Genomic DNA, 18464 nt, shown 5'->3' on the forward strand with positions numbered 1-18464 from the left:
ATGCCTTCAAGTGTCCTGCTCTTGAGCGGTGTCGAACTATATTTTGGAACGCCCAGCCCGTGCTCCTCACCACTCGGCTATGCAGCCGACTACTATAGGCTTCTAGACGGCTATAGACTACACTCTACACTATACAGGCTTATGGGTAATTCGACGTTACTTCTATGTAATTCAATGTTACTTATGGTGCCTATGGGTAATTCGACGCGACTTATGGGTAATTCGACGCGACTTATGGGGCTTATGGGTAATTCGACGCGACTTATGGGGCTTATGGGTAATTCGACGCGACTTATGGGTACTTATGGGTAATTCGACGCGACTTATGGGGCTTATGGGTACTTATGGTGCTTATGGGTACTTATGGGTAATTCGTGGGACCGTCCTTGCTTAGCAATCGCTGCTTCAATGTTTACTTTTGTGGCAAAAATAGTAGATGGAGACAGCAGAAACCATTATAACCTACCCATTGCGAAATGACTAATTGAGATGTCATGGATAATTATAACCTACCATTTTTTTGTGCTTCTGAAATACTTTTTTGCTTCTTTTGTACATGTCATCTAGTTCATTGCATGCATCATTGTCATGAGACATATCTGGCAGAACTCTTTTTCGGCTTTTTCGATTTCGAGTTGTTCGTAGCTCGTTTCAGAGATGCCAGGTTGGCATTTTTTATGTTGTTTGGCATGAAAAAATCCTGCATTTTGGCATTTTTTCAAAATTCTTTTTTTTGAAGAATACAGTACTCTTAAGAATGAAGATAGCTAGGTTGTGCAATAGCAGCAAGTGTAGGCTGAGCTTTGTTGCAGTTTTATCCATTTTTTAACGAATTTTAAATCAATTAAAAAGAAAGAAAAAGCTAAACAGATATGAACAATGATACTACGACATATACAATATGCTAGAAAATAGACATTAAAACAACCATTTTCATCAATTGTGATGCCGAGGGACTAATATCAGCTGTTTAGAAGCATATCAAACCATTTGATGCGGAAACATACAATTTTTTACAAAATTTCGGGGGGGGCCCGGGCCCCCCCCATAAATCCGCGCCTGGGTCGACCCTATTATACAATTCTGAAACTTGGACAATGTCACAAAAAAATGGAGAAACGGATCGATGCCTTCGAGCTCTGGACATACAGGCAAATGTTAAAAATTGGCAGTGGCTATTTGACCGGCTCCGGTCTTTGAATCTGAAACACTATTTGACCGGTCATGACGTCACCACATAAGCAGTTTTTTTTTTCCAAGCAAAAGACGATAAGCGCCTTAAGTTTTAAATTCAACACGTTTTCTTCAACTGAGTCCGTGGCGCATCCGTAACGTCTCGGGCTGCCATTCTAGAGGGAATGAGTTCGATACTATCCGGAAGCGTTCTTTTTTTTTTTTTTTTTTTAACTAAATTTTGACCCAAAGTGCATTTTTGTGGTCAATTTTTAATTTGAGTAGCCTACAGCCCATTTTTTTAAATCTTTCCAAATGTGAGTAATAAAGTTAAGTTTTTTTAATTTGTGAATAAAAGAATAACAGTTAACCTCTCAAGTACATGTAGCTCCACACAGAGTGAAATTTACATGCCTTTTGACTCCTTTTTATTTCTTTAAAAGTAATATCTAAAAAGACATTATTGACCCAAAAAGAATGTCTAAAAAGACATTATGAAAAGCAACTACGGACAAAGGCCACCCAGTAAACATTTTTCCTTGGCCCAACGTAGGCTGACGGTTGTTCGGGTTGGCTGAGGGTAGTGTAGTTTTGCCAACTTTGCCAACTTTTGAAATATTTTAATTGAAGATACCTTCGAAGAATTGTTTAAGTTTGCTTCATCGTATTCCTTTTACAATTGTAATGGGACAATGAAAATGCAAAAAAACTTAGAATTAGAAAGTCGGTTTTTCCAATGTTGGTGTGCAGTTGTACAGAACGTTGGGCCAACGTCATTATTTGCGGGCGAACTACGGTAACCCCTCAATTTTTTTACGTTATTGCTATAAGTAGAAAAAAAATTTGAAATGTTTTTCTAAATCATGCATCACTATGAGGATCACTAATTCTGAAAAAAAAACACTAATTTGCAAATTTAGCTGCAGTTTTTCAAGTTTGTTAGCAGCAGCTAGTTTTTTTAGTGTTCTACTATGGCTCTATATAACTATACTCTGCCTTCTTAAAATTGATCAGGGCTGTAGTTTCATCTCGCAATTTTTACGTGCTCCGTTCATTTTTGTTTTCGAAGTTTTCATTTTATTTTCGAAAAAAATTATGACAACACTAAGCTGAATAATTGGACACAGTTTCCCGTACCATGTGTTTCAGGCAAGCACTTTAGAAAAACCATAAACATCTTATAACAACTAGACAGCGCATCTCCATTGAAGAAATTAAAAAAAGGCATTCGCCATTGTTACTGTCTCAAATTTGCGTGAAAGCTGCGCTGTTACAGCCAAGCCATACAACAAAATCTGTCATTTTTACACTGATTCAACGTCTACAGACGTTTGTTAAGACAGAATTTTTGTTAAGCGTTTCACGAACCAATTTAGCTTGTATTTGCTTGCAAGTTTTCTTACCAATGCGGTAAAACCTAATTTTTAAATAACATTTGTACACAGTTTTGACTAGTGTAAAAATATGATTATTGGTAACGGTGCATTCAAACACATGATCCGAGAGATTGGTAAATATCTTGGAATAATATTTACTCCTTTTATCATCTGAATTGTATTTTCTTCGTTTTCTACATCCATATGCACAGCACACCATATCTAAAGCATTGACAAACGCGAGTAATTGGTACATTGTAAAAAATGGCGGACATCTGAACGTGCTTTTTCAAAATTCGCTAAAAATAGATGACGATGCGCATGCGCAGTCAGAAACTACAATTGTCTGTGACGTGAATCGTAAAAAACGCGCGAAAACCCAAATGGAGTTGGACGCCATTTGCATTTGCAGTTTTGTCTTGTTCGCTTGCAGAATCAATGGAAGTTTATTTGTCAAGTTTTCTTCCGTATTTGAGTTCATAGCAAAGTAGTCACTTGCCTAATGTCCCTACCATGTTTAAATGCCCCAGTTGAATGACTTTTTAGTACGGATAGCTTGAAGAACATTAAAACTGACTACAGGAACAGTTTAAAGTCAGAAAGTTTAGTTGGTTTGCTACACACCCAAGGTATGAAGTCAGCTGACAAACTGGGATTAAGGGATCGAGCTAAATTGTTGCAGTTGGCAAGGGCTCATGAAGAGTTCAGCTACAGATGCTGAAGCACATGAACTAATTACTAGTCGAATTAGCTCTCATGAATAAGTCGATAGTCGTGCACAGTTTATGTCATTTTTAGCATGTGATAAGCATTGGGAAATCTTCACTGTATCCCTGTAATGTTAAACATCACTGTAATTTAACATACCGTACTGCTTTTTGCTGTGAGACTTTGCCCACTAATACAACAAAGTTATGTAGAATGGTTTTTGCTAGTGTTGTTGTTTAAACCGCTTAACTTTTGCTTTTTGTTTCAGAACGTGAAACTGTTTGAATGTAATAATGATTTAGGGAACTTTGATGTAATCTAGGAATTTTTAGACGTAGCTTTGGGGACTTTCAGGTTTTCATTTATCAGAGCACTGCCCAAATGAATGATCATCATGAAACTCAGGTAAGGTTTATTGCATTTGACTCTAATCTATTCTTCAGGGTAAACTATTTAATACTTTTTACGGCAATTACGTGACCTGTTTATTGGTTTTGAAGTAACATTTTTAGAAGTAGCCTACTCGATTTTTTCAAAAAGTGGTATCTTCACTTTCAAGTGGCATAAAAATGACTATTATGTCAACGAGAAGTTTTTTATCAGGATTCGAATGTTGCTACTATCACCGCATTATGTATATACCACAAGTTTTTTGCAGATTGTTTTATGAAGTAGATTGCGCAGCATCGGATGCAACCTAATTAGTACCACCATGAACAATTCGTACCGTCAGTTCGTACCTTGAAAAGATCGAAAAAAAAATTAAAAAAAGCCGAAGTCGCTGATCACAGTTTCTGCAAATATTTTAAAATTTTTTCGCAAACAAACAAAAACTCTTAGGATCATTTAAAGAAATTTTTAAATGTTTGCGGAAACTTTGATCAACCCTAATCCCGAACCCTTTTTAAAATGTTTGCGGAAACTCTAATCAAGCCTAACCCTTTTAAAACGGTAGGCCTACCTCTAAATACCCATTGTCAGGCATAGTAGGCTTTTTGGGGGTTTGTGGAGCATTTTCAGGGGTTGTCAGGTATTGTGGAGTAGGCTAACTACTTTCAGGCATTGTTGGGAATTTCCAGGCATTGTCGATCATTATCAGTGGTTGACGAATTTGTTAGGCATTATAGCATTTTCAGGGGTTGTCAGGCATTGTAGAGTAGCTACTTTCAGGCATTGTCGGTAATTTCAAGGCATTGTCTAGGATTTGTCTAATGCCTGACAATGGGTATTTAGAGGTACCCCTTTTTAAATGTTTGCGGAAACTGCGAGTGCGATCAGCGACTTCAGCAAGCTCTTAGGATCATTACCAGAAATTTTAAAATGTTTGCGGAAACTGTGGAAAAATGGAAACTGCGATCAGCAACTTCGGCTTTGTTCTATTTTTTTTTCACTCGATCTTTTCAGTTTGTTTGTTTGCGGAAACACCCTAAACCTTAACCCTTTTAAAATGTTTGCGGAAACTGCGTTCAGCGACTTCGGCAAACTCTTAGAATCATTACCGGAAACTTTAAAATGTTTGCATTACCGGAAATTTTAAAATGTTTGCATTACCGGAAATTTTAAAATGTTTGCGGAAAAACGGAAACTGCGATCAGCAATGTTCTATTTTTTTCTCTCGATCTTTTCAGTTTGTTTGTTTGCGGATACCCGATGCCTAGCTAATCGATATCTAATCCTTTTAAAATGTTTGCGGAAACTACGATCAGCGACTACAATCAGCGACTGCTTTTTTAATTTTTTCTCTTGATCTTTTCAAGGTAACTAAGGGTACGAATTGTTCATTAGGGTGAAGTGAAAAATAAAAAAAATTGAATTTCAAAAAGTGGTCTTGATATATGGCCCCAAATATCAAATGAAATACTTCTATCATAATTTTGGGTTCTTGCACCCTCTAGTGGCCGTGCAATTTCACCAAACGAGCTGAAAATAGCTAATTTTGCCATATCTTGATAACTGCTTATACTAGAAAGTTAGTTTTTGGCTTAAATGCTGCAGAAGTAACATGTTTCTATCTTATTTCCAAAGAACTTTCTCTTAAAAATGTACAGAAAAAAGTTACAAGCAAATTACTGATTTTTTAAAGTAAAATCAAGCACTGATGCAGTGGATGCGATGTCAAAAGTGTACATATAATGATTGATCTTATGACTGTGAAACATACCCCATCAAGTAGAACTACTTTTAAAAACTTACTCAAACAAATGAAGTCCTTTTCTAGTATAAATACACTTGATCTTAGCAATCAAAGAATCAATAAAACAGTCTAGTTTCAAAGTGGACTTCGAGTAACCCACTATTTTTATGGCTGATTTACACTGTCACAGTTCGGCTTCAATGAGGCAGAATATAGTTTTGTTTTAGAAATTCTTAAATAAACTGAATTCATTGTGTGCATATTTAATTTGTATTTCAAATGTCATATTGGAGTCAAAACGCTTAGTGTGAATCAGTCCTTCACATTCTTACAGACATGCTGTTGTATGGTTTGTATCACACAACTCCATATTGAAAACATGGAGTTTGTGCAGTATTAGTCTGCACAAACATTAAAATCGTGTTTGGTATTGAAGAATTTCGTCAGCTTTCGGGACTTTAGTTTTTGTCTGATAGTGATGAGTCCATCTCTACGTTTTAATCCAAATACATGAGCAGATGCTTGATATCTTTGAGGTTTAAGTTGACAACTTGGTGAAAATATTTAGCCTTGATGTTAATAACTGGAATTTGGAACAATCTGATGTTGGTATCAATGTTACTGTTTGGAGGTTTGGGTTCATTTACATACCCACCTTCAAAGTTGTCAATTGGAATGTGGTATTGTGCATTTGATTTACGCATATCTGTGATCTTGTTTATTGCAAGTCTTCAGAGGTTACACTGCAGTTGGTTGGATAATTCAGCTAAAAACAAAAACGGAAATAATTGTAACGAACACTTCATAGGTGTCATGAAAACAGGGTGGGCAAAACATATTTTGTTAAAATAAAGCCCACCCGGCCCACCCTATTTCGACACCCATGTACGCTGGTAGCCTGGTACGCACCGCGACTGTTTGATGGGACTGCTTTCTATGCTGTTTTAACGATCTCGGCTTATGCATTTCAACATCCATCTGTTCTATTGCAGTTCAAACAACTGTGTCGTATCTAGGAGGAAAAAGCCTATACGACACGGTTAATCGATTGATGCCTCAGGTGATGTTAAACGAAGTCGCAAGTTACGTCTCGCGGACCGGGAAGGGGAAAATACATTAAGTGGAGAGAAAAAGTTTTCTTTTGATTCCATGCAAAACTTAAAGAACATGGTCGTAGGTAAGTGTTTGTTTAAGTTTTGTATTCACCTCTTGTTGGTATGATATCGTCTCCAGAAAGAATACTTACTGTTCATGATTAATTTTCAATGAAATAACAACCTTGGATATATCATAAGTTTTGCAGCATCTGAAGTTTACCTTTTTCGTAATCTTTTTTGTCAATTTGCTGTTTACTATCCCTGATTAATGCCTCAGTCTAGATCTAGTTGAAAAACACCTGCTGTTTACTCGTGTGCAGTAAAAAAGATGAGATTAGAAAGTTGATCTGGCCGATTTCGCAGGGAAGGGTGGCCTTCTCTGCGAAAAGGTCAGGAAGGCCGACCTTCCTGGGTTCGGCGGCTATGCTTATGGTGATGTCCTCGCTTTTATTTTTATTACAGCTCTCCTGATGATCGTGCCACGCACGTGAAACAGACTGTAGACTCTGTAGAGCAACGTTCTTAACCTTTTCTGACCCGTTACCCCACTTTAAGCAATTAAGCATGTTGGGCATCTTAAATCTATTATTTGTCTATTAAATCCCATAACCTTGTCCATTTGCCCTGCAAGCAGTTCAAGGCGTTTATGTCAGAGAAAAAGTCGCACAAATAAGCAACCTTCGACAAGAACACGTTGTTCTGCATCTTCTCGTGAAGACTTCCAAACAGCAGCATAAAATTAATTCCATTCGTACCAATTTTATTAGTCTTTGGCAATCAATTGAATGGAATAGCCAAAGCCAAACCCAACAATGATTTAAGTTTGATTAAAAATTGGTAATAATTTGCACTGTCCTGCTCATTGCCCTCTGGAAGACCTCAAACTTCCCCAGATTGAGTAATTACCCACAGGTTAAGAGCCGCTGGCCACTGCTGTAGATGATTGTGTAAAAATAAAAATCGATGTAACATTATTTGTTTACAAAACTGCTTTACTTATAGATGTTGTCCAGAGCAATACGAAATCATGCACTCTACAAGAAATCGACCACAAACTGGGCGACTGGTTTAAGACGTGGGAAGACCGCGATGGGGGCCGGCTTAAACGTCTTGCTACAAAAAGTACTGCGGGTATGTTCATTTGTTCTCGCCGTCACTGACAAATCGTTACTATTCTCTCAATAAGGGCAATAAAAGCATTTTTATTTACTTAACCAGCGATTAGTTTATTTCTGGAGCAGAACTTCAAGAAATATACACACATTTTAAGACTTGACTTCGAAGATCTATCAAACGATAACAATAATAATTTGCACTGGTTAGAGAAGGCAAACCGCATTAACACGATTAACGAATGTGCATTAATGTTAGAGGTTGATAGAACATAACGGTATACCCATTCCCCACCCCATCATATAGGCTACGAATTACAGAATTAAAACATACTGAGGAATGTTAGGATGTATTAAAAAAATGCTTGTTATTGTAACATAACCGGTGTTGCATACACATATCCATGGGATATGTAGCAATTAGAGTCTGTTCTTTCACGGTGCTGTAAACACGACCTAATTTGCACTGTACAGTATATTTTCTTTCATCCCTGCTTTCTTTACAAATGTTGCATATTGTTTTATAGGTACTTGCGTTTGAGCCGCCACAGATCACGTTGTTACATCCAGGCGCAGTCTTCTGATGAGGCATGAAGTACCTCAGTCCACTGTGTTTTTAGACTTTTATGCATGTCTTGTCGTAGCTGTGAATTGTGCATGGGTGGTGCATTTTACCATTCGAATAAATGTATTTTTCAACAACTTTATGTTTGTTTACATCATTGACTTAAATTTGCTCAGTATAAGAAGATGGTCATCGTATTGGCATATTGGATCATCAGGACAGTGTCAACTTGAAATTGCAGGTTAAGTTTAACCAACGTTGCTCAACTACAACGATTAGTGCAAAATATGTATGGCCAACTGCAACGCAAAGTGCGTTTGGCCAGCGTAGGTACCAACGATGAACTACGTTGGCAGTAGAGTTGGGATTACGTAGGCCCAAAGATTTTAAAATAAGTCGGCTCAACTGCGACGAATGGTGCAAAATACGTTGGGCCATCGTAGGGTACCAACGATGAACTACGTTGGGTGCAGAGTTGGGATAACGTTGGTCCAAACATTTTAAAGAAGTTGTCCCAACTGCGATGAATGGTGCAAAATACGTTGGGCCATCGTAGGGTACCAACGATGAACTACGTTGGGTGCAGAGTTGGGATAACGTTGGTCCAAACATTTTAAAGAAGTTGTCCCAACTGCGATGAATGGTGCAAAATACGTTGGGCCATCGTAGGGTACCAACGATGAACTACGTTGGGTGCAGAGTTGGGACAACGTTGGCCCAAACATTTTGAAGAAGTTGTCCCAACTGCGACGAATGGTGCAAGATACGTTGGGTCAACTTCGGCCACAACGTAGTGCCAACGGAGGAGCATTATTTTACCAACTGTCACACTACGTTGGGCCGAAGTACAATGTTTGCTGGGCAGTGTTTCGATCTCCCGACCTCTTCAGCGTAGCGTAGTAAAGTGAAAGTGGAAAGTTGTCTTGAAGGGTTGGTTGAGATGATGATTTGAAACTTGACTGATTGTTGTGCGACAATGAGACTGGATTTAATTTTTAACTTCGGACTCCAGCGAAACGTAATCTTACAGCCTATTAGAAGGTGTGATTTTTTCAGAGAATTTGTGCTATGAAAGGAATTTGTTAAAAATAAAGACTAGAAAAAACTTTTTTAATTCGTTTTGAAACTTTTTTATTCACTTGTTGATTCATTCATATCAGTTTGTTTCCTTTTATAGTTAAAAAAAAAAAAAAAAAAAGAACGCTTCCGGATAGTATCGAACTCATTCCCTCTAGCATGGCAGCCCGAGACGTTACGCATGCGCCACGGACTCAGTTGAAGAAAACGTGTTGAATTTAAAACTTAAGGCGCTTATCGTCTTTTGCTTTGAAAGAAAAAAGTGCTTATGTAGTGACGTCATGACCGGTCAATAAGTGTTTCAAATTCAAAGACCGGAGCCGGTCAAATAGCCACTGCCAATTCATTACAAAGATCATTAATAGAAGGGAAGATAAACGGTAAAAGAAGTAAAGGCAGACCAAGAATGATTTGGACAACAAACATCACAAAATGGACAAAATTAACTTATGAATGTGCAGTACGCACAGCTCATGGTCGAGAACAATGGCGCATTGTATCCAACCCTCCATACGAGGAAGGAACAAAATGATGATGAGAATGTTAAGGACAGGCACTAAAAGGTTTTGGTAACTAGGTTTTTGGTACCGTACTAGGCATATTGACCAATTTTACACATTGAGTTATCAAGCCTGACAAGATTAGCTAAAAATTTGATCTGAAGAGAGTACGATATGTGCTCGTCGCCAGACTCAAAGGTTGTGTTGTTAGATAACAAGAGCAGCGAAAAGAGTAGCCTACATCAGCAATGCATTCAGCATCAAATAATGACAATCATTCACCAATTCCCAAAACAAAAAAGTGGTATTATTTACAGCCCTTTATGCGTCAATGGTTGAATGATCCTGATTTTAAAAGTTTGATACAAGAAGACAAAACTGATCCATAATAATCATTCGCTATCTCCGCTTGCAGCAGATTGCACATCAACATGGGTTACTTGACAGGACTCCATGTGATTTTATGAGCCGTACTGCTTCCATGCTGGCTCAAGGCAGATTAGAAGAGGGTGATATGTCACCAGATTATTACCCGATTTATCCTCAACTGCGTTATGCAAGAAAGAACACAATCGGTACCCTTTTTAAAGTCTTTGGTATGACCCGACCTGGAATCAAACCCAGGGCTACCAGAGCCGAAGACGATAACCACTGAGCCACGGGTGCTGGTCCATGTTATTTTTTAAATTGCCATGATTTGGGTCGCAAAGGTTCCATTTTGCAATCTTGTGCTTTTGTATCCAAATCTTGTGCTTTTTCCAAATTTGCTGTGGCAGCATTGGATGAGGGTGAATGTCAGTTGTCAGAAGGTTTTCCATTCACAAAATGCTAAATTTGATAACACTTCATGTATTGATTGTATTTTAATACATTGCAAAACCACCACCACTAATAAACATTAAACTCAGTCTATCAGTACCCTCCAGCAGACCTTATAGATTGTTTAGGCAATTGATGCAACTCTGATCTGGCATTGGGCCTGGGTAGGTAGAAGTGGTGCAGTGTTGAGATTCAGTGGCTGAAATTCAGTTGAGATTCAGTTGGCAATTAGGATTGTCAAAGCTATCATTTTAAAGAAATCTAATGCACATTTACCTTACAGACCACTCTCCAGTTCGTAGGCTCTATGCCTCAAACTGGGGAAATCTCTGAGTGGTAATGGTACCGTATTCCTCACACAAAATAATTAAAAGTACGGTAACAATTTTAAGCGTTGTCTAATTTTACTTGAAGAAGTATGCATTAGTTTTAGAGCAACAAATTAATTACACTTAGTTTCCTCGATAGATGTCAGCCCCGATAGCTCAGTGGTTACGTCCTAGGCTCAAGATCATGCAGCGCTGGTTCAACTCTCGGGGCATGCGCTTGAGCAAAGCATTTCAGCACTGATCTCCATTTAACGGCACCTAGTGAATTAAATAATTCCTCGGTAACAACACTTCAACAATCGGAAAACTTCACTTTGTCAATCTCGGTAACCAACCCTGCGTCAAGAGCCTCTACAAGTACGGTATGCGAAACTACCAGGAATAACCTATCAAGGTTTGTCAGTCCAAGGATAAAGATTCAAAACCAAACCTTTCAAAATATACAGTTTTGTATCGTTTGCGGACGTGCCTGGCAGTCTTTATGACTTCTGGTCTGACAATAACTTCTGGACTGCAACTATTGTAAGTGCGCATGCTGTTTATTCATAACACCACTTTTGAATTTCTAGACTACTTTGTTAATTTGGGTTAAGTGTTCACTTGCTGATAATGGATGTTCCAATGTACATGGTTGATGCTTTTTCGGATGTACCATTCTCAGGAAATCCTGCTGCTGTGTGTCTGCTTGGTGAAAAGCAGAGGTGGGCACCCGCTACTTTTAAAGTAGCGCGCTACCCGCTACCGCTACTTGGGCCAAAGTAGCGCGCGCTACCGCTACCTGCTACCAATTTACAAAAGTAGCGCGCTACCCGCTACCGATACTCGGGCCAAAGTAGCGCGCGCTACCGCTACTTCTTCCGCTACTTTTGTCTAAAATGACACTAGGAAACACTCAAGTCCCTAGTGACACAAAAATGACCTTGAAAACGAATGTTATCATTCGTTTACGCTGTCATTTTAACGTCGTTATAGAAAACACATTCTAAGGGAAATTTATTGTTATGCAACTTTCAAAAACACGAGCATTTCAAAATGAGAGTCACCAAGTCCTGCCCGCTTTTTTGGACCCTAAGTCCAGCACATCTTTTCCAACAGAGAAAAGTCTCTCCACCGCAGCACTGGAAGGAATGGGTTTGTTGTATTTAATGAACAGATGTTTTAACTCGGTATTCGAAAAGCTCAAGGACTTGCTCTTGTCCGAAAAAAAGGCGTCCACAATTGCTGCTTCCTTCTGCACCGACGTTTCACGGGATGGCGCAAACACTCCAAAAAATACATCCTCGGAGTCATGACTAGTGTTGGTGTCACTCTTCTCGGTATCAACCTGGCTGGATGTCTCCGCAACAGTCGAATTACATCTGTCTTGACTTTTTCTCGCAGTGCGTCAGCATCATCCGTGGAAACGTAGTGCAGAAATTGCAGCCACGACGTCTTGAAGGAGGGATGAAGACATGATGCCATAACTTATTTCATGTTGTTGAAGCACTTGTTGAATCGTTTCTTCACCCCTTCAAGGACTTTCACTTTCAACTCCTCACAGGTCACAAGATCACTGATCTCGGTCAACTTCTTCCCGTAAATTGTGATAGTTGGAAGCAAGACTCCGTAATATGCCTTGGACTCGCCCTGGAGAATGTCTAAAGCCTGGCAGATAAGCTTCATCACACGGAGATATTCGCCAAAGAAGTTGACGTCAGCTAGAAAAGACCGAAACTTTGCAACCAAGCCGATTGTATAGCTGCTTGACCACGCCAGTATTGCAAAAAAAACAAGCATTTTTTTCAATTTAATTTAAAAAGTAGCGGGTAGCGGGAGTGCGACTGAACAAAAGTAGCACTTCTCCCGCTACCGCTACTTTGGAAAAAAATAGCGCCGCTACTGCAGCCGCTACTCCAACTAAAAAGTAGCGCCGCTACCGCTACTTTACCAAAAAAGTAGCGCCGCTACAAAAGTAGCGCGCTACTGCCCACCTCTGGTGAAAAGTGCGTATTTTATTTCATTTAACGAACTTGGCTCAGAAACACACTTCACCGTTCTATGTTTTGTCAATACAGTTTCGTCATCCATGAAAAGTCGTGTTTAGCCTCCACTTTGCAGTAGCTTGCAAGTTGGCATAAAGCATCTTTGCAGAGATATTGAATCTTTGTATCTAATTCTAAGATAATATGAATCATATTGCATTTTTTCGGTAAGCAAATACTCGGATTTATCAGTTGCAATTGGTGCTCAATCTTGCATCAGTTTTTACAGCTTTATCAAACATAATTATGTTCATTTCTATTTCGATTGTTTTGCCATCAAGTGTTTTGTCCAATGTCCATGAGCGTTTCTGTTGCAGAGATCACATGATTGAAGCAAACACTACTAGTAGAAAATGGATACATAGTGCATACATAACATAACCAACGTTGAAGATATGTTTCTCGGCAGCCGATTTGTAGCAAGAATTGACAGCGACAGACACGTGTTTCGCCCATGAGGCTGGGCTCATCAGTATCGCACCGTATTCTGCCACAAATTTATTCGACCACCGCTTTACCAGTCAGTTTAACTCTTATCTTTGTGGAAACAAAGAAAGAGCCAACAAAACCAGCAGGCGCCAGGGCAAAGGACATTGTGAAGAAAGGGGCGTTCTTCCCGGCTATCAGCACAAGGCTGAGCACTCACTAGTACAGCGAGCAGCTGCGATTCGCCAACCATAACGGTGTAGCTTCCACGCTAAGCCATTCAGACCATCCAATCAACAATATGTTTCTCGGCAGCCGATTTGTAGCAAGAATTGACAGCGACAGACACGTGTTTCGCCCATGAGGCTGGGCTCATCAGTATCGCACCGTATTCTGCCACAAATTTATTCGACCACCGCTTTACCAGTCAGTTTAACTCTTATCTTTGTGGAAACAAAGAAAGAGCCAACAAAACCAGCAGGCGCCAGGGCAAAGGACATTGTGAAGAAAGGGGCGTTCTTCCCGGCTATCAGCACAAGGCTGAGCACTCACTAGTACAGCGAGCAGCTGCGATTCGCCAACCATAACGGTGTAGCTTCCACGCTAAGCCATTCAGACCATCCAATCAACAATATGTTTCTCGGCAGCCGATTTGTAGCAAGAATTGACAGCGACAGACACGTGTTTCGCCCATGAGGCTGGGCTCATCAGTATCGCACCGTATTCTGCCACAAATTTATTCGACCACCGCTTTACCAGTCAGTTTAACTCTTATCTTTGTGGAAACAAAGAAAGAGCCAACAAAACCAGCAGGCGCCAGGGCAAAGGACATTGTGAAGAAAGGGGCGTTCTTGTGCTGATAGCCGGGAAGAACGCCCCTTTCTTCACAACGTTGAAGAGTTAATTTGTGGTACAGAACTTGAGTATTGCTGCCAGAAAAGGTTTTTCATAGCTCAAAGCTGCAGTTTTTTTCCTCTGAGTCTTTTTTGGAGCTTGTCGATCGAATTTCTGACAAGCTCTTGAAGAGAGTCAGTTGAAAAGAACTGTAGCTTTGCTTTCCAGTTATGAAAAATTTTCTTGTTACAATAACCAAAGTCATTCATTGCAGATTCCTTCCCGATTCAGTGCTTCAAAAAATTGCTGCTGAAATGAACTTATCAGAGACGGCGTTCGTTACCAATCATTGCAATGATTTTATCAAGGAATCCAACTTTGGATTGAGGTGGTTTACACCTACAAATGAGGTTGGTAGCATTTTATGTTGTTTAGGTCACATACTGGTTTACTAAGTGTGTAGAAGTTTAATCTTTAATGGGTTTATTTGATCATCAATGACAATTTTCAATTTTGCAAAACAAATAATTGGCAGAGCATTTGTTTCTGAAAAAAGTATAGCATTGAGAAAAATATTTAAAATTTTGTTACTGTCAACTTTAAGAAAACTGTCACGACATATCACGAAATTACATCGTCAATCTGAGGTGGTAGAAGGATAAACCCTCGGCCTCAAAAGTTCAGACAAAGAAGAAAATCTTGGTTTAGTGACAAACAATGGTTGGATACTTTGTACTTGTAATTGTTTAGGTCCCACTGTGTGGTCATGCTACTCTGGCTTCAGCTGCTGCTCTCTTTAAAGCTGTTGGAAACATCAACACAACTATATCATTTTCCACGCTTAGTGGAGATCTTTGTGCCAGCAAAGATAAGAATGGTAAGTACCTACATTTCTGGTTGATCCTTGGTTAATCCAGCATCATTCTTTATGTAAAATAAGGATTTTTATCGTTGGTAAAGCGTCGGTAAAATCTTTCACTAGTTGCGTTTTTAATGTAAAATACAATCAATTTAAGGTACTAGTTTCAATATTTTGCTTTCTTTGGCAAGAGGACAATTAGCTTTTGGCAGCAGCTGTCCTATTTCTCTGATGCACAATGATTTGCCAAGGTTTTGCAATAGATTGTTTTTCTTTAGTAGGTATCTACATTGTGAAAACCAAGGATTTGTTCTGAAGAATGGGAATCGTATCTTTAATGATCAATGTTTGTGTAAATTGTTCTATTTTACGTCTACCAACTGTACCAGGTGTCTATGTGTTGGCATATGAAACTAAAAACTACCTGCCTTTCAGTAGCTTCTCGTTGAAGCCCTAAAGAACATCCCTAACATGGGATGGTTAAAAGACCGATCCATAGCTTCAAAGGCTCATACAGTGACAAATGTTGGCATTTATGTTTAGATATTTTGAATTCTGAATAACTGCGAAGAGAGGTGTGGAATTGACTGTGTAGTCGCTTAAGCATTAATGCAGACATGCGTCAGATAGGTTTTCCCGGATTTGTAGTTTGGGCACTTTTTTCACCAACTGTAACGTAATTATTTGATGATTAAATTAAATTAGCACAATAGTTTTCACTGAGTACTAGTATTTTACCAGGTGCAAAATTAGAATTATTTTAACACTATATCATTGATATCTTCAGGATTCATCACACTTGATTTGCCCATGAATGAACCAAGTAAATGTGAAGACCTTGCACCGTATAAGGCAATGTGTGACGTCATATTGCCCCACTCGACCGATCTCATCGACGGAATATATTTATCAACTTCCACAAAGAAACTGCTCATTAAGATGAAACCCGAATTTTCAAGATCAAACTTGGAAAAGCTTTGTCCTAACATTGATCGCATGATGGCGCTACATGACGGATCGATTTACAAAGGCGTCATTGTAACAACTCAAGGAGGTGGTGACGAGGCATTGAAATACGATTTCCTATCTCGATATTTCGCTCCTTGGAATGGAATTTCGGAGGACTCGGTGACCGGTTCTGCCCATACGGTTCTTGCCCCGTTTTGGGGACAAATTTGCAAGAAAAGAGAAATGTTGGGCCGACAATGTTCGCCACGTGGTGGCGATGTAAAGGTCACAGTGGGAGACAAAAAAAGAGTAGATGTGGGTGGACCTGCTGCTGTTGTGATGAGTGGAAAATTTTATCTTCCTCCGACCACTTCGTGATGACACATCGTTGAGAGGGGAGCAGCGTCAAGTGATGCAACATGTGCTTCAAGTTGAGCGTATTTCTCCGGTAATGTAACAACGCTAACGGTCGATGTGGTGTGTGGACTGATTGATGTGTGTTGTAGAGAATGGTGCTATGAATGCTACGAAACGATATGACGGAACAAAGTGCAATAGCTATCTGATTCGTAAGTTTGTATCGTGCTGAAAATTTAGATTGTTTCTTGAGGTCTGGATCAATGCGTTATAGTCTATACGCGTTGTGAAGGCATCGCGATTTTTTTTAACAACAATTTATCGAAATAGCAATAGCGTTAACGCAAGGTTTTTTTGTGCAATAAATGACGCCAATATGACGTTTACATTCAATTCTTTTCCCGAAATAGTCGGAGATGAAATCTTGTTTCGGTAAATTTTGAAACAGCATTTTCGAAGAATTCTTGTTAAGAATGGTGGTGCTAACACAACACATGGAAAGTACAAAATGATTTTCTCTTTGGAAGCTTAATACAGACAGGAGAAAGTCATTCATTGCTCGAAGTTGAAATCTTAATTTGTGATTTTCGTACACTCGGAGAGGTTTTGAACCACAGATGCAGTCTTGTTCACGGAGCGCTGTCGTTGAAGTCGAGAGCTATCGTTGAATTGCGTTGCTCAAGCGCACACCCCGAGGGTTGAACCAGCGTTGATTGATGTTGCCTTTCTTTGGGTACTCATCTAACTTTGGGAAAGATGTTGCAACGCTGATTCGACTCATTAAGTGTGCGCTTGAGCAACGCATTTCAAGGACAGCTCTACATTCAACGGCACCTAGTGAATGGAATAAGTCACTGACAACTTTTAATTAAAAAACGAAAACTTTTCTCTTCGTTTAAGACATATGTTTCATATTGTTCAGATTTTGTTATGATAATAATAACATTAACAACATTTGTATATCGCCACATCCACAGCGCAAACTATGCTCCTGGGCGCTGTACATGACAATGGTGATAATAAATACGGTACTTCCAGTCATAATGTTCAGTGAAATAGAACGATAAATGTCATATGATAAAGAATCAGCGTAACAGTGTGCTACCGTTGGAAATGAATCACCGTAGCCGATAGCTAAGAAAATTAGGTTTAGCCGAACAAAACTTCTTGTGTAAATATTGTTATAAAGTCTGTGGCAGACATGGGAATTTTTCTTCATTGAACGAAATAGTTAGTGCAATCTTATGTATAAAGAACCTTAGATGAAATTTTATTGCCAAATGATATGTCTCACTTTTTATGTTTTAGTTAAATTTGGATCATTGTGAAAAAATACATCGTCCCTTTATGAATCTTACTTGATGCAAACAATAAAACAAATCACCACTCCACAAGTCTTTAAAGTAGCATTTCAACTCAGTATTTCCGATCCTTTTTATTCAAAGCTAATTATAAAATCACTAATAGATGACGACGGCGTTGTTGACAGGGAATTATGTAAATTCCATCTCCGTTTTCGCTCTGACATAACAGTCAGATAACCAAGCTTACCCTTTGCGATGTTTGTAGTAGAAACGACCCAAAACAGAAGTGTGATATTTTTAAAATAGTAAGTGGAATGAATGCCCACCACTAGTGTAACTAACAGAGTGCGTTGTTGTGCCGTGCCTTCACCTCTTTTGAACGTAAAACTTTGTTGATGCCTTGCAAACAGTCGCTGACGTCACATCCGTTCCGGTTTAAACAATACGCAGATTGAAGCGATAGCGGATTCCGTGTTTTGGTCTTTCCATTAATAGTGTGATGGCAAGCTAGTAAATTTGTCCAAGCAAACCTTCAACGCAGAGTTAGCTTTAAGTAAAATTGATTTATTGCTGCTCTACTCAGTTACTTGCTACTATGAAGTATATCCTGATGTAGCAATAGCTTATTAAGTGACTAAAGTATACATTCCATACGGCAGCCACCAGTTCTTTGTTAGATCCAGATAGAGTGCAATGACAGTTTCAGTTTTTAGACTACTACTTCTCTAGCAGAGGTATTTTTCGTTTCTATAAATTCTGTACTTTGCTTCACATTAAAAGGTTGCATGTGAACGAGTTGATTGAGCAGGAGATAGGTTAAATGTG

The 18464-nt window shown here is 39.1% G+C and overlaps 1 protein-coding gene and 1 long non-coding RNA gene across 2 annotated transcripts; both read left to right on the plus strand.

The window, feature by feature from the left end:
• The first annotated feature begins 3205 nt into the window (after positions 1-3205).
• LOC145770438 (uncharacterized) lies at positions 3206-8307 on the plus strand. Its single transcript, XR_014289154.1, has 4 exons — positions 3206-3662; positions 6384-6568; positions 7491-7619; positions 8128-8307. It is a non-coding gene; the product is annotated as an uncharacterized LOC145770438 (long non-coding RNA).
• A 3155-nt stretch (positions 8308-11462) lies between these two features.
• On the plus strand, positions 11463-17715 carry LOC145770573 (phenazine biosynthesis-like domain-containing protein). Its single transcript, XM_082582258.1, has 4 exons — positions 11463-11591; positions 14446-14581; positions 14922-15048; positions 15818-17715. Exons 1-4 carry the CDS (start codon positions 11500-11502, stop codon positions 16354-16356), a joined length of 894 nt encoding a protein of 297 aa, XP_082438384.1. The 5' UTR covers positions 11463-11499; the 3' UTR covers positions 16357-17715.
• The last annotated feature ends 749 nt before the right edge of the window (positions 17716-18464 follow it).

Source organism: Aplidium turbinatum, chromosome 5 (assembly GCF_918807975.1).
Source record: "Aplidium turbinatum chromosome 5, kaAplTurb1.1, whole genome shotgun sequence".
Lineage (NCBI taxonomy): Eukaryota > Metazoa > Chordata > Ascidiacea > Aplousobranchia > Polyclinidae > Aplidium > Aplidium turbinatum.